Here is a 21165-nt window from a genome sequence, read left to right as displayed (position 1 = left end):
ATTCTTTTATATTAAAAAAAATAAAGGAGAACTAGCAGAAATAAACAATATGAGGAGTGTGAAAATCCATAGCCATTGGGCCGTAATGGGCTTGCCCTTGTCGGTTGTCGATTACATTTTAGCCTTTAATTTTGGGCCAGTGGCCCTCAATTTCTCGCAAAAGACGAACCAATACCCCTGACTACGCCGTTCCATTAACTATATGGGAAATTTCAGATAAAATTTTCAGATAGCCCCCAAAATAAAACCCCGCGGCAAGCAGGAGCTAACAAATAAAGGGAGTGGCGGCGCCGTTTCCGACGCCGCAATCGAAACCTAGAGCCAGAGGATGGTTCTTCGCGACCACGAACAAGTGGAGGCGATTATCCTGATCCACTCCGCCTTGTCCGACGAGAAGCATACGGTGGTGAATCCAGTAGAAGCCGAGCTCACCAACATGGACCTCAATTCCATCTCCGCCAGGTTCTTGCCCAATGCTGAGCTTGTGTTATACGTGTAAATAAGTTAGAGATTTCTTTGATTGATCACTTTTTGGATTTGAATATGTTCAGTTTAGTATTCAAGCTAGTATGAAATTGAGCTAGATTATGCAAAACAACGGCAAATGGGATAATATCATATTAAGAAAGCTAGTATAAAAAATATTCCAGGTTTTGTTACGTTTATCTTTAAGGCTTTCGCAGGAAAGTGATGGTAACGCCTCCCTCCATTCGAGAAGTTGCAAGTTGGGGCAGCTAAAAGTCGGTTTCCTCAACAGGACAAGTTGCTATTGCTATAATATTCAACCACGCAACGTTGCTATTGCATGCATAACTCGTGGGCATGATGCAATCATAGGCAGATTACACTGATGTTAGCCCCAAGAGTAGTGGGCTATTGCCAGAAATACTGAGGTTAGATCAGTTGGAAGGCAGCAGAACCTTCAATTGAAAGCCAGATGATAAAAATTATGAAAAAATTGAGACAGATAACACTCATAAGGCAGATTCCCTTGATGAAAGAACTCAAGACAAACATGGTAGCTCTGCAACGACTACGAGGCCAAAACAAGGTGGATCTTCATTCATGTCCAGCTTGCAGCTTGTTATTAAATTTAACTATTATTCTATGCTGCATCCGGGTTGTGTAGTATTAAGTTTAATTTTACGTCACTTAGTTGAGGGGAAGGAGTCTGAGAGGAGACGGTGTTTTTACACTTGGATTTGTTCACTAATTATTTCTAGGTGAATATATAGTTGTGGATGGGGCAGGTGTAAGGTGGCAGAAAGTGTCAGGTTTTGTGACCTTCGCTTGGTTGCTTCGGTCACCAGTGAGGATAAGTACGTAAATGAATAGAGACAGAGAAGCAAACACAGGATGTACGTGGTTCACCCAGATTGGCTACGTCCACGGAGTAGAGGAGTTCTCATTAATTGTGAAGGGTTTACACAAATACATAGATTCAAGCTCTGGTTTAGTGAGTTCTAGTGAATAGTTTAGTACAAAATGACATTAGAGATTATTGTGGGAGAATGATCCCTATTTATAGAAGAGAGTTTCTAGTTTTGTTCTAATATTGACACATGTCGTGTTGTGATTGGCTTCTGATGTTGACACGTGTCGTGCTGTGATTAGCTTCTGATGTCGACACGTGTCGCATTGTGATTGGCCTTCTGGTTGAAGGGAAACTCTTCTGGGTCCTTGACGGTATAACGTTGACCGGTGTTCAGTAGTTTCGGGATTAGTCAAGTATGGTACAAACAGTGCTCCCCTAAGTTCCCGAGTGAGGGAAGCTCCTCGGTTGGGGACTTGCAAGATCCAAGCCGCTGAGTAATTACGAAACTTCTAAGTACCGAGGTGTGGTATCGTCTTCACTTGCCTTATCTTTCTCATAGGTAGATGTGGCATCTTCTCTGGAAGTACGCTTCCTCCATCCAGGGGTGGTATCTTTAACCGATGAAGATGCACAAGGTAATGTATCAATTTCACTTGAAGCTTACTTGTAGTTTCGGGCTTGGTCAAGTGCGATACAAACCCTATAGTAGGAGTCCCCCAAGTCGCCGAGCTAGGAGATCTGCCGAAAGAGGTGACAGACAAGGTAAGCAGTCAAACTTCCAAGTAAGCAACCCAGGATCAGAGGTTTGACTTCGGCTTCCGGTTGATTGTTCTCCTTCTCCTTGTCTCTCATTCAACTGCCAGGATAAGGAGAAGCAAATGGATAAGAGATGATATGAGATACTTTTGCTTTTGAAGAAGTAACTTTCCACAGGCTTATTCTTGAACTGTGCTGGAGGGTTTTCTGGTTCCCTTCAGAATATAAGGCCGACTCAAGAATTTGAGGGTCAAAACAAGTCCATCAAATCTAGAGTACGTTCGACCTTGATGATATGGGATACTTTTGCTGTTGACGGAATAATGAATGTGGTATGGAAATGTGTCGTGCTGTAGTGATCTGTTTCAGCTCACCGTTGAACCTTCTGCTTCAATCTTTTGCATGGCAGAAGTGGTGTGCAACCTTTGCATTTAAATGGTCCTTCAGAACATTCCTTCATAGTGACTCATCCACGCTTGGCAGCTTCAGTGTAAAGAGCCAATATCTGATCAACTGTCATGAGGTATTTGCCGGTGGAATTCGTGACCTTGACAGCAATTGAGGATGAGTACTCGAGAGCAATGCTAAGTAAGCAACCAGGCAAAGGCTCCAGGCAGTCAGTTCCAAATTGGAGGTTTGATTTCAGGTTCCGACTGACTGCTCTCTTTCTCATTGTCCTGCAGGTGTGGACAAGGACAAAGACAAAGACAGGGAGAAAGCATGATATGGGATACTCTTGCTTTCGACCCTGATGATATGAGATACTCTTGTTCTTGGTGTGGCTTATTTGCTGAGGTATTATCGGGGGGAAATAAAGCTGAGTATTTCGAGAGGTTATGTTGAGGGTGCCTTCTCGAATGCGAGAAAGGGTTGAGCATTTTTGCAGGTTTGCCTGTCTGTTGAGGAGGGAGGTCGATGTATATAGGGATTTCCCAATAACAAGTAGTAATGCTATTCCTTTACCTTTCTTGGTCACAGCAATGTAGTGGGAGCTGCCAGCTTCACGTGTTTTAATTTTGTCAGAGCACTTTGAAAAAGTGGTATGTGGTATCTGGAAAGCTGATGTTACGTGTGAAGATTACAGACAAGCTTTATCTAAGGAAATCTGGCTCTCGAAGTTTTGAGAGTTGTGCCTCTTCGGTTTTCGAACAAGCAATCCCGTCGAGGATCTGACTCTCGAGATTCGGAAAATGGTGCTACTCCGGTTTTTGAGAAAGTAATTATGTTGGGAGTCTTTTCTCGAATGTGAGTAAAGGTTGGACGTTCTTGCCAACCTGTCTTGCCGCAAAACACGGAGGTCGACACACATAGGGACTTTCCAGTTGTCAAGCAGTGGTGCTGTTCCTTTACCCTTGTGGGTAATAGTAGGGTAGCTGGAACTTCGAAATTCTCGTGCCTAAACTTTGTCAGAGATCTTTGACAAAGTTATATGTGGTACCCGAGGAGTTGATGGTGCATATAGAGAGCGGTGATTGAACAGTAAGATTCACGTGCTTTCTACTTCACCAGAAATCTTCGACAGATTGCCCGTAATTTCCGCAAAGCTGAGTGTGCATGTGACAGGTGCTGACGAGGCTGAAAAAGAAGGTGCTTCTTCGATTTCTGAGATCGGCCCTCGTGGTCTCTGAGCAGCCCAGCTTTTGAGAAAGCAAACGCCTCTTCGATTTCTGAAGCTCCGTCGAGTGCAGATTTTTATAGAGGCTGGCATTAAGTTCCACAGCACACTTGAATCTCTACCAGTAGAAGCTCCTTTCTTGCACTTCTAAGATCTTGATTTGTCTGACCTCTTCCCTCTTCAACACATTTGAAAATGTCTGGACCCTCCGACCGTCGTTTTGACTTGAACCTTGGAGAAGAGACAGCCACGCCTTCTCCAGACAACATATGGCGCCCATCCTTCATATCCCCTACTGGTCCTCTTACCGTTGGGGATTCTGTGATGAAGAATGATATGACCACTGCAGTGGTGGCCAGGAACCTTCTCACTCCCAAAGATAACAGACTACTTTCCAAACGGTCTGATGAGTTGGCTGTTAAGGACTCTCTGGCTCTTAGTGTTCAGTGTGCAGGTTCTGTGTCTAATATGGCCCAACGCCTATTTGCTAGAACCCGCCAAGTTGAATCATTGGCTGCTGAAGTGATGAGTCTCAAACAGGAGATTAGAGGGCTCAAGCATGAGAATAAACAGTTGCACCGGCTCGCCCATGACTATGCTACAAACATGAAGAGGAAGCTTGACCAGATGAAGGAATCTGATGGTAAGGTTTTACTTGATCATCAGCGGTTTGTGGGTTTGTTCCAAAGGCATTTATTGTCTTCGTCCTCTGGGGCTGTACCTGGTAATGAAGCTTCAAATGATGAACCTCCAATGCCTCCTCCTTCTGGGGTTTTGTCAAGTACTGAGGCTCCGGATAACCACCCTCCCGTGCTTTCTCTTTCTGGGGCTCTACCGACTGCTGAGACTTCCCCTAAGCAACCTTTGTGAAGGCTCCCTTTTGTTTGTTTATTTTGACTCATGTATATGTACATATTTGTGGCTTATCGAAAATATTAATAAATAAGCTTTGCTTCATTTCAACATATTGTGTTAAATACACCAAAGCCTTCTTCATAAAGTTCTTTGAATTTTTTCTTTTGTTGAAACCTGTATTGTTGAAGCTTTGTGAGTGAAGCGTGTAGTTTGAGGTAGTGTTCCCTTAATTTCCCGAGTGAGGAAAACTTCTCGGTTGGAGACTTGAAAAATCCAAGTCACTGAGTGGTTGTGAGACTACCGAGTATCAAGGTGCAGTAGCATATGGTGGGAGTCCCCCAAGTCTTCAGGCGAAGAGAGTTGCCGAATGAGGTGTCTCGCTTGTTACTAATTTGTCAAAGTAACGAATCCTTGTTTCGATGTCACACATTCGTATATGCTTTATCTAAAAATATTTCCAACTTTTGTGTGTTTGATGCTGCATGCTATTGACTAGACAAGATCAAGTGCAATTAGTAGCTTTTCTCTCTTTTTCATCTTTTCTTTGGTGGAATTGCTTTTCGTTTCCACTAATCAGCCTGAGTGGATGCAAGATAACACCATTCTCTATAGCTCAGATTGCAAAGTCGTCTTCATGAAAGTTGTTCCTTATCTTGTGAACTACAACATATCTAAATTTGAGATCCATCGGAGTAGTACAACTTCAGAAATTCAAGTATGATGAGTAACTGTTCATCAATTTTCTGTTAACCCGTTAGACTTGTTGTGAGCTTCGAAACTCCATTTTCTCTTGTTCAGATCAACATACTTTCTTCATGGAAGTTGTTCCTCATCATCTCTTCCATAACATATCAAAAATTCAGAACAAACTAACGGTTGAATATTTCCAGATCTTCGAAACACCGCAGCAGCTTTGAAGCTTGCAGAAATCTGACCGTCATGTTTGGAGCTTCAACACTCTAACTTCCGTCGCTCAAATAGAAAAATTTCCTTCGTGAAAGTTGTTCATCTGCTCAAGAACTATAAGATGTCCAAAATTCAGCTCCACTGGAATTAGCTTCGCACTATCTTGATGAAGAGTGTGTGAAGCTTTTATGTGTTTTGGTGTTGAAATTTGGTATTGTAGGTGAAGCTTTGGGGTTGAAGCTTGATAGGTGAAGCTTTATAGGTGAAGCTTTGGTGTTAAAGCTTTATAGGTGAAGCTTTGTGTTTGAAGCTTTATAGGTGAAGCTTTGGGGTTGAAGCTTTATAGGTGAAGCTTTTGTTGGCACCATAAATTGATTGTGCTTCGCACTATCTTGATGAACATAGTGCGAAGCTTGGGAGATTGATACTTGTCCTCCATTGATGAAGCTTTTGTTGGCACCATAAATTGATTGTGCTTCGCACTTCGCACTATCTTGATGAACATAGTGCGAAGCTTTGGAGATTGATACTTGTCCTCCATTGATGAAGCTTTTGTTGGCACCATAAATTGATTGTGTTTCGCACTATCTTGATGAACATAGTACGAAGCTTTGGGATTGATATTTGTCCTCCATTGATGAAGTTTTTGTTGAATTTCCCAATTTCCAATTTCCTCTTTTTTTTTTTTTTTTTTGGGAAAACTAGAAATTTGAAAATGTGGGAGAGACAACGTATACAAATTTTGCTTCCATACTGTTAAGCGAGAGATTGTGATGCAAGCCACATCTTGTAGTAGTCGAAGGTTTGGATGAACCATATAAATTGAATTTGCTTCGAACAGTCTTGATCAAAAGCGTTTGAAGCGTTCTATGAGTTGTAGTGTTTGCATTGTTACAGAGGAGAAATGTCTGAAGCAGATGCAAGAGGGCTGAAGAGCTTGATCTTCGTATACCATGCATTGAAGCCATTGTTGGCTTGCAATAAGACTCTGTTGGTGACTATAGCTCTTGTTAGGCATAAGTGCTCCCCTAGTTGAGTTGTAAATCTTGATGGTTTTTTATTATTTGTGAATGCTAGGAGTTCACATGTACAAGTTGTACCACTCGTCTTCTGGTTAATGGAATGAATGGTAGGTTGTTTTCATCATGTGGTTGGTGGTACGAATGTGAATTCCTTAATCACCTTTCATCACATTTCATCACCTGGTTGGTGACATGAAGGAGAGTACGCGTTGTACATTTCATCACCTGGTTGGTGGCATGAAGGAAAGTACGCGTTGTACATTTCATCACCTGGTTGGTGGCATGAAGATGAGTTCCTTCTTCACCTGATTGGTGATAAGGGTGGCAAGTTTCCAAATAATATTAGAGTACGGGTTGTACATTTCATCACCTAGTTGGTGGTACGAAGGTGAGTTCCTTCATCACCTAGTTGGTGAGAATAAGGGCAAGGTGTCGAGGCACATTGTGGCAAATGTCGAATGACACAAAGTGTGTTGAACCCTTTCGAAGCACAGTTGGCTTATGTATGGATGTGTTGGAATGTATGATGTTTATGCATAAATGTGTTGGAATGTATGATGTTTATGTATGAATGTATTGGAATGTATGATGTTTATGTATGAATGTGTTGGAATGTATGATGTTTATGTATGAATGTGTTGGAATATATGATGTTTATGTATGAATGTGTTGGAATGTATGATGTTTATGTATGAATGTGTTGGAATATATGATGTTTATGTATGAATGTGTTGGAATGTATGATGTAGATCCTTTGTATAGTCTTGTTGACACATACTTAGATTTTGTTTTGTATTGGAAACATTTGCGTTGAAGCTTCAACACTTGAGTGTTTCATTGCTCAGAATGGAAAAGAGTTTATGGCCGAGTTGGCTAAATCACCTCTTTATTGAATTCATACCAAATGGTCTTTGTTACATAGGATGCCGAACGGCTGTAGCTTAACACTTGTACAATGTGAGTCTTATTTGTAATAGTACTTCAAGTGGTCAGCATTCCATGGATGGCCAAGGGTCTTGCCGTCAGAGTTTCTGAGCTTGTAGGAGCCAGGGCGACTGATGCCGACGACCTCGAACGGTCCGTCCCAGTTAGGACTGAGTGTTCCTTCACTCGGGACTGTATCACAGAGTAATCTTTTCTTCAGTACCCAGTCTCCCACTTTGAAAGAGCGAGGTTTGACCCTTGAGTCGTAGTAGTTGGAGATGCGCTGCTTGTAGGCGACATTCCTTAGGTGAGCCTGATTTCTGTGTTCCTCGACTAGATCCAGGTTGAGGGTGAGTTGCTTGTCGTTCTCACTCTGTATGTAGTTCTGGATTCGGTATGTTGCTTGCTCAAGCTCAACTGGGACAACTGCTTCTGTACCAAAAGCAAGTGAGAATGGAGTTTCTCCTGTGGAAGTCCGATATGAAGTGCGGTATGACCAAAGGACTTGGGGTACGAATTCTGGCCAACAACCTTTAGCTTTGTCCAAGCTAGTTTTCAGAGTGCGCTTGATTATTTTGTTAACGGCCTCGACTTGTCCGTTAGACTGGGGATGGGCTGGAGAGGCAAAACATAAGTTGATGTTGAACTTAGAGCAGAACATCTTGAACTTCTTGTTGTCGAACTGCCGCCCATTATCCGTGACTATCGCATTGGGAATGCCGAATCTGCAGAGGATGTTCTTCCATACGAAGTCTTCTATTTTTCCCTCAATAATGGTTGCCAAGGGTTCTACTTCAGCCCACTTTGTGAAGTAATCAACTGCAACGATTGCATAGCGGACCTTGCCTTTCCCTGCAGGCATTGGGCCGATCAAATCAAGTCCCCATTGGGCGAAGGGCCAAGGGCTGATCATAGGAGTGAGCGGCTCGGGAGGGGAGTGAGGGATAGTTGCGTAGCGTTGACACTTATCACATGAGCGAGATATTCTGATGGCATCTTGGTGGAGTGTTGGCCAATAGTATCCTTGGCGAAAAGTCTTGTGAGCTAGGGATCGAGACCCAGCATGATCTCCGCAGACTCCTTCATGTATTTCCCGAAGGACAATTTTCGCCTCCGCAGGTGTAAGGCATCTTAGGTATGGCAGGGTGAAACCGCGCTTGTAGAGTTGGTCATTAATGATCAGGTAGCGGGCAGACTTGTATCGAATCTGCTTAGCTTGGACTTTGTCAATTGAGAGGGTGCCATGAGCAAGGAATTTATAAATTGGGGTGATCCAACTATCTTCTTGTTGTAAATTGTACACCTTCGCGACCATGGTGCTTGGTTCTGCCAACAATTCGACATGAATTTTTCTCCCAATCTTGTCTTCCACTGCCGAGGCGAGGCGAGCCAAAGCGTCTGCATGACTGTTTGCCGCTCGAGGAACTTGGGTGATCTGGTAGTGGAAGTGCTTGAGCAAAAGTCGCGTTTGCGCAAGATATGCTGCCATGGAGCTATCCTTAGCATCAAAGTTGTTTGTGACTTGGTTGACCACTAATTGGGAGGCACTGAAGATATCAATTCGTTTAACCCCAAGGTGTTTGGCCAAACGCAAGCCTGCTAGAAGGGCTTCGTATTCGGCCTCGTTGTTCGATGCCTTGAATTTGAAACGAAGAGCGTATTCCATCGCCACTTTGTCGGGGGTAGTGAGGACTAATCCTGCTCCGCAGCCCTGTTGGTTGGATGAGCCATCAACATACAGACTCCATGCTGGGGTCGTTGATTCTACTTTCTGAGCTTCCGATGGTAATGAAGCTACTGCTTCAGGTGTAGAAGCAATGTCAACAGGATATGTGAAGTCGGCGATGAAATCTGCTACTGCTTGACCTTTTTCGGCTGGTTTTGGTTGGTAGGAGATGTCAAACTCACCCAATGCTATCGCCCATTTGATCATTCGTCCAGACGTGTCAGGACTCTGGAGTATCTGTCGAAGAGGGTGATTGGTAAGCACGATGATGGCGTGTGCTTGGAAATAAAGGCGAAGTTTCCGAGCAGACATGACCAATGCTGAAGCTAATTTCTCAATGTTAGAGTATCGTGTCTCCGCATCTTGTAGGGCCTTGCTAGCGTAGTAGACGGGCCGTTCGACACCACTGTCCATTCGAATAAGAACAGAACTGACTGCTGAAGCCGAAACCGATAGATAGATGATGAGAGTGTCACCAACTTCTGGTTTGGAGAGCAGAGGGGCTTTACTCATGTACTCTTTGAGGTTCCTGAATGCCTTGGCACATTCCTCCGTCCATGTAATGTACTTCTTATTTCCCTTGAGTGCTTTGAAGAAAGTAGCACATCTGTCTGTGGCCTTAGAGATGAATCTGGTTAAGGCTGCCACCTTGCCAGTAAGGCTTTGGATGTCTTTTGAAGTTATTGGCTCTTTCATGTCGAGGATTGCTTTGATCTTTTCAGGGTTAGCTTCAATGCCTCGTTGGCTAATCATGAAGCCTAAGAATTTGCCAGAGCCCACGCCGAAGGCACATTTGTTGGGGTTCAACCTCATTCGATACCTTTTTAGAATGGTGAAAGTTTCAGATAGGTTGGTGATGTGTTGGTCAGCATGTTTGCTTTTGACTAGCATATCATCAACGTAAACTTCCATGCTCTTCCCAATTTGTTCGGTTAACATTGAATTGACCAGTCTCTGATAAGTTGCTCCTGCATTCTTTAGGCCGAAAGGCATGACTTTATAGCAATATAGTCCCCTGTCAGTAGTGAAGGCCGTGTGTTCTTGGTCTGAGGGGTTCATAAGGATTTGGTTGTATCCTGAATAAGCGTCCATGAAGCTCAAGAGCTCACACCCTGCCGTAGAGTCTATAAGTCTATCAATGAGAGGAAGGGGGAAACTATCCTTCGGGCATCCTTTGTTTAGGTCGGTGTAGTTGACACACATTCTCCACAAGACCTTTTGAAGCAAGAGACTTTCCTTGGTCGGATTTTTCTTAACAAGGACAACATTTGCTACCCATGTTGGGTAATTGACTTCACGGACGAAGCTTATGTCCTTGAGTTTTTCAACTTCTGCTTTCATCGCCTCGTATCGTTCAACATCATAAGATCTTCGCTTCTGTTTTACTGGTTTGGTCTTGGGATCAATACTCAAGTGGTGACAGATGATATCGGGAGAGATGCCCGGCATATCTTTATATGACCAAGCGAAGACCTCGGCGTTCTCTTGCAAAAAGGAGATCAGCGACAACCGAATGAGTGGTGACAAAGTGGTGCCAATATTCACCATGCGGTCTGGATGGTCTTTGGAGATAGAGATCTTCTCTAACTCTTCAGCGGGTTGTGCTTGCTGGGTGAATGAGTCATCTCGAGGGTCGTCGGGTTGACTGTTGCCATCCTGAAGACCCGAGTTGGATTCATCTGGACTGGTCTTTACGACTTGGTTATGTATAAAGAGAGTCTCCTTGGGGACAGGCAGGTGTTGTTGTTTGACTGAAGTGTTGTAACATGATCGAGCACTAAGTTGATCTCCCCTGATGTACCCATTGCCGAAAGGGGTTGGAAACTTCATCAACAACATATGTGTGGATACCATGGCCTTGAGATCATTGATGCCTGTGCGCCCAAAGATGACATTGTATGCCGTCGGGCAGTTGACCATTAGGAAGTTAGTGGTAATAGTAGCTGTGTAGGGGCCTGTACCAATGGTGAAGGGTAAGTGTATACTCCCTAAAGGTTGCACGATATCGCCAGAGAAGCTTATCAGAGGAGAAATCGAGCGATCGAGCAAGTGTTCAGCTACATTAAGTGCCTTGAAAGCTTCAGCAAACATGATATTGACTGAAGCACCTGTGTCTATCAGGATTCGTTTCACATCAAAATTTGCTATGTGAGCTTCCACGATCAGCGGGTCATTGTGAGGGTAGATGATACCTCTTTCTTCCTCAGGGTAGAAACATATTGGATCCCAGTTAGGCTTTTGATACTTGCCTCCTCTGATGTCTTCCACGTGAAACACTTGATGGCCAGGTCTCAAAGTTCGTTCACTGCTTTTCATGGCCCTATTGGAAGATTCAGACATGGGTGTGCCGCCGCTTATGGAATATATCACATTCACCTGGCGTTGGTTACAGTTATCCCTTGGAGGGTGAAGGAGGAACTGATCAATTTTTCCTTCACGTGCCAAAGCTTCAATATGGTCACGGAGGATAATGCACTTCTTACTATCATGGCCATTATACTCGTGGTAGCAGCAAAACATGTCCGTGTTCTTCGTGGACTTGTAATCTGGCTGTCTTGGCTTTGGCTTTGGTATCAGGTGAGCTATACTGGGGTAGATGGCAGCACATGTAGCATTCAAAGAGGTGTATGTCTCATACCTCAGGGTAGGGCCTGTCTTGACACGTGATTGGCCCACTGCGTTGACTGCCTGGGGGCGGGCATTATTGTGACGATATCCTGAGTTATCGCGATAGTGCCCCTTATTCTTTTTATTAAAATGAGATTGGTGAGGATGGAAGTCCTTCATTTTGCCCTGAGATTGATATGTCTGCTGACTTGGCGAAGCATTAAATGAGGTAGGGGGTGTGCTGCTACCATTTGGAAGGTTGAGGTCTTTTCATTCGGTTGGATCTGGCCTCCATTCCCTACTTGCTGATAAGGGGTGACTGTAGGGGGTTTCCCTTGATATGTCCTTGCCTCGGCGGAGGCATGGTTGTAAGCTTGTGTCATCACCTCAGAGTAAGTCTTCCAAGTGTTGGCATTGATCATGTACTTGAAGAAACAGTCACGTAAGCTTGCAGTGAAAGCCTTGAGGGCGGTCTTGTCATCTGCCTCAGCGCAGCGAGAATACTCATGGCTGAAGCGGCCAGCGTACTTTCGTAATGACTCGTCCGGCTTCTGGTGAATAGTGTACAAGTCATCTGCGGAATGCAAGCGATCGGTCTGGAAGATGTGTTGAGAGACAAACAGCTTTCTCAACTCTTCAAATGAGTCTACTGTCTCAGGTGGAAGACGGCAATACCAGTTTAAAGCTCCGCCAGAGAGGGTGGAGGGGAAGAGAAGGCACCGTTCTTCGTCAGTGTGTCCCCGGTATACCATGGTAGACTCAAAGAGGTTAAGGTGTTCAATCGGGTCTTCCCTTCCAGTATAGAGCTGTAAGTCAAGCTTCTGCTTTGTCTTCGCTTGGAGGGGAGTGTTGAGGATCCTTCTTGTGAGAGGGCCAGGCCTAGGTTGGTTCCAGTCAGGTATCTCGGCTTGACGTTCAGCCTTCAGCTTGTTTACTTCCTCAAGGAGCTGCAGGACAAGGGGGTCCTGAGCGGAGTCGTGCACCACTGAAGTTTTCTTCTTTAAGTCCCCATCGCCTCTTGGAAGTAGGAAAGTTTGATCAAGATAACGTGATCTTTCTCTGGACTCGCCACACTGACTTCTAGAGTGAGTATGTCGGAATGTTTCCGAGTCCCCAGTACCTTCATATTCTTCTGGGACTTGTTGCCCCTTCTCTAGATTGGCGGCTGGCCTGGGTCGTGGAAGAGGACCGAGTCTTTCAGAAACCCTTGGGTCATTGATCTTCGAGCTTATGTGGATGGGATTCTCTCGACGTTGCTTTAGGAAGTCTCGACAATCGCGATAGACAGCTTTTGATCCTTCCACACCCTCTGTGAGGAGGTGTTTTCCTCTACTTCTCCTGCTTCGGGTTGAAGCAGCTGGGTTGAGAGAAGTCTCATGTTGATTATCACATTGATGTGTAGCTCGATCCCTATCAGGGATGTCCGTGTCGGATATCGGCGACCCTCCGTGTTGGGGGGCATTCAGTTGATTGTTGACCTCGACAGGGGCGACAAGCTTGTGTGTTTGAGCCTGCCTAGCCTCGTGAAGCATCTCGAAAAGTTTTTCATATTGTTCCTGGAGGACTTCATTCTTCATCGCTATCTTGTTGTTCTGAACCTCTAGCTCATCGACTTTAGCTTGAAGAGTAACTCTATTTCCTTCCTGCTTTCGTTGCTTCATACTAGGTCCAGCAGGGGTGTCATTCTGTGTGCTGTGGCTTCTTTCGCTCCCCATATCGGAGAGAGATGCTTGGCCAAAAGAGAGTGTACGAGCGGTGGAAACCAGCTTGACAAAGCTGAAGAGAGTGGGAATAAGTGTCGTTTCCCACAGACGGCGCCAAATGTTGATGCACAAAATCAGCGAAGACTTTGGTACAACAGAAAGTGTCAGGTTTTGTGACCTTCGCTTGGTTGCTTCGGTCACCAGTGAGGATAAGTACGTAAATGAATAGAGACAGAGAAGCAAACACAGGATGTACGTGGTTCACCCAGATTGGCTACGTCCACGGAGTAGAGGAGTTCTCATTAATTGTGAAGGGTTTACACAAATACATAGGTTCAAGCTCTGGTTTAGTGAGTTCTAGTGAATAGTTTAGTACAAAATGACATTAGAGATTATTGTGGGAGAATGATCCCTATTTATAGAAGAGAGTTTCTAGTTTTGTTCTAATATTGACACATGTCGTGTTGTGATTGGCTTCTGATGTTGACACGTGTCGTGCTGTGATTAGCTTCTGATGTCGACACGTGTCGCATTGTGATTGGCCTTCTGGTTGAAGGGAAACTCTTCTGGGTCCTTGACGGTATAACGTTGACCGGTGCTCAGTAGTTTCGGGATTAGTCAAGTATGGTACAAACAGAGGGAAAACCACATTTCTGCTAAGTTTTGTCTGTAATGGACTTATACTTGAATCACACAAGAAACACATTTAGTTAAACTTATTTATTTATTTATTATAAATGTTCTACATTTTTTCACTTTGTAATTTCATATTGATATATTCATGGCTTCCACAGCAATCCCTGTTCAAAACCAGGCAGCCGCACAAAAGCTTCCTCAAAAAATGAGTCATCGAAACCGGGATGACAAGCATTCAAGAGGCAGACAGTTTGGGGGGAACGGGAGGCAAGAGGAAGAGCCCGTGGTGTTCACTTTGCATGTATGAGAAAAGAAAAAAGCCAGGCAAAGCCTTCAATTGGAGGTGCCTGTACAAGTAGTTGTCGTGAGGAGGAACTTGCACGGCAGCTCCAAAATCAATTTGATTTGGATGATTATCATGTCAGCGTGTCAGCATCTTCTGATCATTAAAATTGGTATTATTGTTGTATTGCAAGATTTCTGACGTTATTGTGCTGCAACTTCAGGTACAAAAGGGTTCTCATGATGTGGTGGATGCAGAGAATATTAAAATGAGCATGTTTAGCTACCAAAAAGAAGATGACAGAGATTATGAAGGGAGAGGAAGAGGAGGAAGGGGACAGCAGAGTAGTAGAGGGAGGGGAAGAGGAGGGTCTTGTTGACTTTGTCATTCCTTTTATTCTCATCACACTTTACTCTGTCAGGTAATTTTTGTTCTTGATATGTATATTGGTCAAGGTGAAACCGTAGCTTTCAATATTAGAATTTTGGTGGTTTAGCTACATTTGCACTGATTTGCTGAACAAGAGTTTTTTCTCGTTGTGTCGTAATAGATACTCTTTTTGTAAGTCCGATAGAGTTTGTTACCCCAACAAAAAGTTCTCTTTTTTTTTTTTTTTTAAATTGAAGTCCACAAACATATGTAAGCTATATTTATTGTGTTCATTTATTTTTTTTACTGTGTCTGTGTGACATCTTAACTTGATGGCGTTTACAGAAGGACACAACATTTAGATGTAGCAAATGTGTTTTGTAAGGGCCAAAGAAACTGATAATGGCCTGGTGTTTGCAATTGGTTTTCAGGTAAGGGATGTAATTAGCACTCATAAAGTAGGGAACAGTCGAAGTTGACCGTGTTTAGAACAAGTAGCAGTAGTAGAACTGAGAAATGAAATTGCAAAGCGCATGTATATTTATCCTTCTGAATTGTAGTTTTTGGATTGAACACAATTTCATGTACAATTCATATTTTTGCTTTTCATTTTTTCAGTTTGTTCTGTCAATGGTTAAGAAGACATGAATCACATGTATGGAAATATTGCATATCGTATATATACTTAGAACTTTTGACATGTTTTATATGGTTTTAAAACCTGCAGCATCACTAGTAGAAACTAAAATCAGAGACTGAAGCTTATGAACTCATCAGTCAGAGACTCAGAGTGGAAGGGAAGTGGAGAAAATTTCCGAGATATTCTATTGAGCAATCCATCATTTCTGAGTCTTGCAAATGAGATTTTTTATCTTAACGGGAACAGCTCTACAATCTTACAAACAACTTCCTTCTAAAGTTTTGGAGAATCCAACAGAACACTGTTTTTTTAATGCGCAAACGAGTTCATCGACTGCAAAGGTATTAGAAAAGGTAATAAATCTTTTAGTAAATGTAGAGTCAATCTTCTGCTAACATGTCAGGGCAAGTCAAGATTAATGAAAAGGTCGTAGAAACCATTGATTGGCATCTTGAGGATATCATTGATTTTCTTTCTAACCTTAAAAGTGAATTCCTTGAATATGTGGCGGAACAAGGGCAAGTATTTGGGCAAATTCGAGTAGTATTTATCAAATATTTGGGTGAAAGTCTTATATTGATTGTTGTAATGTGAAATGTTACTTGATGCAATAAATTCAAAATTCAAAAAAGCTAACTGAAAAAATCATAGGAATCTGAAAAAAAAACATGAAATATGGACTAGCCTCCGTTATCAAACTAGGAAAGCGAAAAATGGTGAGGTGTTTGACGAATTGACTGTGATGCTTTCACCTTCATTCTGCACAAACGAGTTTATCAGATGCGTCATGGCTTGGTCCTCCCTCATCTGGATCTCAGTCAAAAAGATATTTAGTGTCCCTAAAATCATGCATATTTTCCTTCATAAGTTTGTCCCATACTAGATTAACCCCTGTTCTCATTATTTTAACAGAATAATCCCCATTCGCCCATGGATCTTCAAAAACTATATCAACTTTATCCCCGCCTTGCAAATTGAGCTCATTGTTCGAGAGTTGTCCTTGCCAAAGATAATCATCTTCATAATTCTCAGCCCCAGCACCTCCTTTGGATCTGTAGGCCTGCAACTTAGTAAGTTTGGTATTACTTATAACAGTAATGTCAAGATGAGGTAAATGTTTCCATTTGTATACGCGGAACAAGCAGAACAGAGTTAGCCCTTCAAAATTACGATCATCGGTCGGGGGAATATGAAAACTGACTTTAGTACCCTTGTTGACAAACTCAAACCAATCAGGAACATAATTCCCATGGAGAACAATGCCTCCAAATCCGCAAGAAGTCCATCCCTATATATACAATACAAGTGTCATATATATATGTATATATATGTATATGTATACATGTATGCGCATGATAGGAAGGCAATGAGATGGAGAGAGAGAGATACCTGTAGAATGTTCTTCCTAAAATCAACTGTGAGTTTAGTGCACCTTTTCATGTCAATCCACGCCATGGAGTTTAATGACTTATCCAAGCCTGGAACCTCAGTGAGTTTGGGTGAATCACTTACACTCAGTGCTCTCATATTTGACATTTCTGAAAAGTCTGGCATTGTTTCCAATGCAGGGCAAGCATCGGCAAATAGAACTTTCAAATTTGTTGGTAAATCAGGGATTGTACGAAGATATTTGCTTCCATTTAACCACAATGTTTCGAGCTTTGAAAGACCACTGAGGTTTGGTAAGCTATGAAACTTATTACCTTGAAGATGCAAATGTTGTAAATAAATTAGACAGTCAAGATCCTTAGGGACTGCATCATCATAGCGTGATAAGAGATTGAATTCTCTTAACGAATGGGGCAATTGAATACCCCTCACAGTACCCTCCAGAGATAAACGAGTGAGATTCTTCAATCCTACTATGGAAGGTGGTACTTCTCTTATGGCTGTATGCTCTGCTTCAAGTGTTCTCAGTGATACCATCTCCCCTATATCCTCATGCACTTCTCTGAAATTCAAACACATAGTAAGACGAAGAGTCTCAACAGATTTCAATTTATAGAAATCCCTTGGAAGAGAAATAAGCTTAAAACATCCCATAAGGTTCACCAAAGAAAGTCTTTTAAGATGACCAATGGAGGGGTGAATCTCGGACAAACTATTACACCATACCAATATCAACTCTTCAAGATTTGGGACCTGTGAAAAGTCCGGTGATTTCTCTAAGAAATCGGAACCGTGGAGATCAAGGGTTTTCAAGTTATGTAGCGACTGTTGCAAAAAATCACAAGAAAATTGAAATTAATATCTGAAATGAAGATGTTATAAAAAAAGAGAAGAAATCCAAAAAACAAATCGAAATAGAACATCATCAGGTATAATTCATTGTACCTTGGAACCCTCCCAAACTTGTACCAGTTTGCTCCACCGCATCTCTAAAACAACTAGTTTATCTTGATTAAAAAAGTCATCTGGTATGGACTTTAAACGGCATCGTTCCCAGCTCAGCCATATTAACTCTTTGGGAAGATGTTTGTATTCTCCATTGAGCTCTACGCTGCTGAGGTCAAGCAGTCTAAGTTTCTTCATTTTAGCAAATGCTTTTGTACTGAAACTAGCCTCATCATAGCTTTGCAAATGTAGAGCGAGTCCTTCAACATTTCGAGTTCCCTGTTAGTTAAAAAAGGTTAAATGAGTAAGAAAAAGGATAATTTGCATATATATATTTACGTGATTTTGCCTAATTGAGCTTCTTAAAGCAATTGCATATTTACACATGAATGTTGTTTACTTTATCATACACATACGTAGGTTACATATAAGCTTTTCTAGTACGATGCACTAATTCAAAATTTTATTAGGAATGTACTTACAGATTTATTTGTCAATACATCGATGACATCTCGATCATCCCACAACCTACACCATTTTTCAGGGTGACCAGGGAATTTTTCAGAAATTACTACTCTGGCCATTTCCCGAAGCAAATCATGCATATTCAACTTGTTGTCTTCAACAATTACAAGGCATCGTTCACGGAGGACACTGATTCCTATTGTTGCAAAAAATTCACATCCATCTAGTACTTTTGCGACGTAGTCCTTGTCCTTTCCAATAAAGAAACAAGATATATCAAGGAATATAGCCTTTTGTGTGTCATCTAGCCCTTCAAAGCTTATTCTGAGTGGTTTTATTATTTTTCCTTCAGGTTTTCTTTTCAATTTCTTCAATTGACTTTTCCATTCTGCTTTGGTTCTTTCAACCAAAAAAGAACCTAAAACTTCAAGGGCTAGTGGCAAACCTCCACAGTAAGAAAAAACATTTTCTGAGAGTTCAATATATCCTTCGTTAGGCCAACTATTCCCAAAGGCATGCCAACTAAAGAGCTCTAGAGCTTCTCCTTTATTCATTTCCGGAAGCTGATATGTCTTGTTCACTTTCCCTTGCTTTAGTACATGTTCATCTCGTGTAGTTATGATAATTCTACTTCCCAGACCAAACCAATTGTGATTTCCAGCTATTGCATTCAGTTGCTCCCCTTCATCTATGTTGTCCATGATGACAAGTACCCTTCTATGTGAAAATTGATCTTTTATCAGATAGATGCCTTCATCAACACTTCTTATTTTAGACTCCTCTTTCAAGATGTCAGAAATAAGTTTTTCTTGCAAATAAACTAGACCATGTTTACTTGCAGTGTTGCTAATGTCGGGCAGGAAACTTTTGAATTGGAAGTTATGATGAATTTGATTATAAATGGCTTTGGCAGCTGTTGTTTTACCCAATCCACCCATCCCCCAAATTCCAACCATGACAACATTTGATCCACCACTTGAAAGATGACTGATAATATCTTGTGTACGAGAACTGATACCAACTGGGTGCTTGGCCACTCTTAGTTTGTTTGTGTTCATAAGCCATTTCGTAATAATATTGTCAACAATTTCTCTAATAAGATTTGCTTCACGCCTGAAAATTGAATTCGTAAACATTATTGGGAATCAATGAAGGCTCAGTAGTACATAAACAATTTTCTTTCCTTCTCTCCTTGTTTCCTCCATACACACACACACACTAACTAGCTAGCTACTAGCTAGTATGTGATTTTGTGACCAACTTGAATAAAAGAACGAAAGCATTCACTAATTAAATTCCAATTACGGTTTGGTTTTGTATGAGAAATTAAGATGTATTAATTAAGCATGCTAATTAATGTTGAGTTCATGTGAAATGTTAATTAATGAGAGATTTTTCAGTGTGACCAGCATACATACGAGGTGTCACACCATGTATCATTATACAAATAGTGAGATATATGTGTTAAAAAGTTAAAAAAATAAAATCTCACAATTTATATAAAAAAACGTAATGTATCACCAGTGTTTCAGTCACAATAAAATTTTTCTCAATAAGTTAATTAAGCATGTTAGTTATACGAGAGATGTAAGTCATTCACTAAAACGTTTCAAATCTTGAAAAGCAGCTGAATGATTACCCATTATCAGTGACATGGTGGCCAGACAAGTTTGCAGCTTCTGTAAGAGCCTTTCTCCACTGCTTTACCCTTTCTTGTTTAGCTTCACGTTTCTTGCCATCTTTTTCTTCACCGATGCCCTCTTCGTGCTTCAGAAATGCTTCGGCTAAATCTCCGTCTTGCTTCCTAACATGTGAAGGATCAACATGATAGAATATTGGCAAAACATGTCGCCCCAGTTTGGATCTGCACTCCATGATCTTCACCAGCTCATCAAGACACCAACTTGAATCCGCATACCTGTTTGAGAAGACAATGATGGAGATCCTCGACCCTTCGATTGCCCGGAACATTTCCTCTTTTATTTCTTCCCCTCTTTTTAGATCGTCCTCATCCATATAAGCCTGGTATCCCCTGTCTTTTAATGCCGCGTGGAGGTGGCCTGTGAAGCCCTTGCGCGTGTCTTCACCTCTGAAGCTCAAGAACAAGTCGTAATTCCCAAGTTTTGACTTGGAGGAGGATGAAGAGGAGGCTTCGTGGGCTGTCATGGCGGTATCCATTGTTATGGCACTGTAGTGGTTCGGATCACGACTGAAAAAATGGCAGCGGTTGTGTTTGTGTTGCCGAACCGATGATACTGAAATACCTAAACCCAAGTCAAGCTCCTTCAAACAACAAAAGCCAGTCATCCGCGTCCATTAAAATGAGATGAAATGGACCAAAATGCTATCTGTATCCCTCTATGGGGACCTGACTGGTGATTAATTTGTTGACTTAGAACTTATTTTCATTGGTGAAATACTCTTTTAAGTCTCATCTGAAAGCAAATCACATACGGTCAAGGCCCCAGGGAGACAAAAGTGGTCATGTAACCCTACCGACACGTAATAGGACGGTGAAAAAGCAGGAGCTGCATTTTGAAGAAAACCAAGGACGTTTCCAGTGGAAAACCACGATGCCACTATCCGATCACTGGACGGCTAGATTGAAGTTTCGCAAAAGATTCATATATGAATACGATCGAGATAATTGGCAATGTGTGTTGTGGTGGGAATAATATTGGAAACTCTGAAAGTGATAGATGATGCTTTATTCACATTAAAGAAAAAGCTATATTTGCTTTTCAATATTATGGTAGAAACGTCTAATAGTTAGCTTTCCTCTTACGAACTCATGCTAGCAACTTTCACATTTAAATTTTCTCGCTCTATCTTTTTTATTTTGTTTCTCATTCCGCAACTTTGTAAATTAGCATGATTTAATTAAACTTTTTTATTTTTAAGGTCACTCTTTAAACATAGGGGTGTGATATTTACACTCATTTTTACTTCTTCCACATATTTTTAGTTTTCAGTCATCGGATCGAATGAATTGAATAACATCAATGAACA

At 41.9% G+C, this 21165-nt stretch overlaps 1 protein-coding gene and 1 long non-coding RNA gene across 7 annotated transcripts; one reads left to right on the top strand and one right to left on the bottom strand.

The window, feature by feature from the left end:
- The first annotated feature begins 215 nt into the window (after positions 1–215).
- On the top strand, positions 216–16399 carry LOC103448639 (uncharacterized). 5 transcript variants are annotated; one of them, XR_011571770.1, is made up of 5 exons: positions 216–462; positions 684–1051; positions 14224–14769; positions 15445–15710; positions 16270–16399. It is a non-coding gene; the product is annotated as an uncharacterized lncRNA (long non-coding RNA). The 5 variants fall into 5 exon arrangements; XR_011571768.1 differs by having other exon boundaries at positions 216–1051; positions 14224–14485; positions 14572–14769; XR_011571769.1 differs by having other exon boundaries at positions 216–1051; positions 14224–14493; positions 14572–14769.
- On the bottom strand, positions 15960–20881 carry LOC103418005 (disease resistance protein RUN1-like). 2 transcript variants are annotated; one of them, XM_070805629.1, is made up of 6 exons: positions 19796–20881; positions 18174–19269; positions 17692–17970; positions 17184–17571; positions 16747–17060; positions 15960–16645 (listed from the first exon to the last, which is right to left on the bottom strand). In XM_070805629.1, the coding sequence occupies exons 1-6, from the start codon at positions 20461–20463 to the stop codon at positions 16172–16174; spliced, it is 3219 nt and encodes a 1072-aa protein (XP_070661730.1). In that variant the 5' UTR covers positions 20464–20881; the 3' UTR covers positions 15960–16171. The 2 variants fall into 2 exon arrangements, with proteins under 2 accessions (XP_070661730.1, XP_070661729.1); XM_070805628.1 differs by having other exon boundaries at positions 16747–17571; positions 19796–20863.
- Positions 20882–21165: the final 284 nt, after the last annotated feature.

The sequence above is a fragment of the Malus domestica genome, chromosome 02 (assembly GCF_042453785.1).
Source record: "Malus domestica chromosome 02, GDT2T_hap1".
Taxonomy (NCBI): domain Eukaryota; kingdom Viridiplantae; phylum Streptophyta; class Magnoliopsida; order Rosales; family Rosaceae; genus Malus; species Malus domestica.
This window is presented reverse-complemented; position numbering and strand designations above follow the sequence as displayed.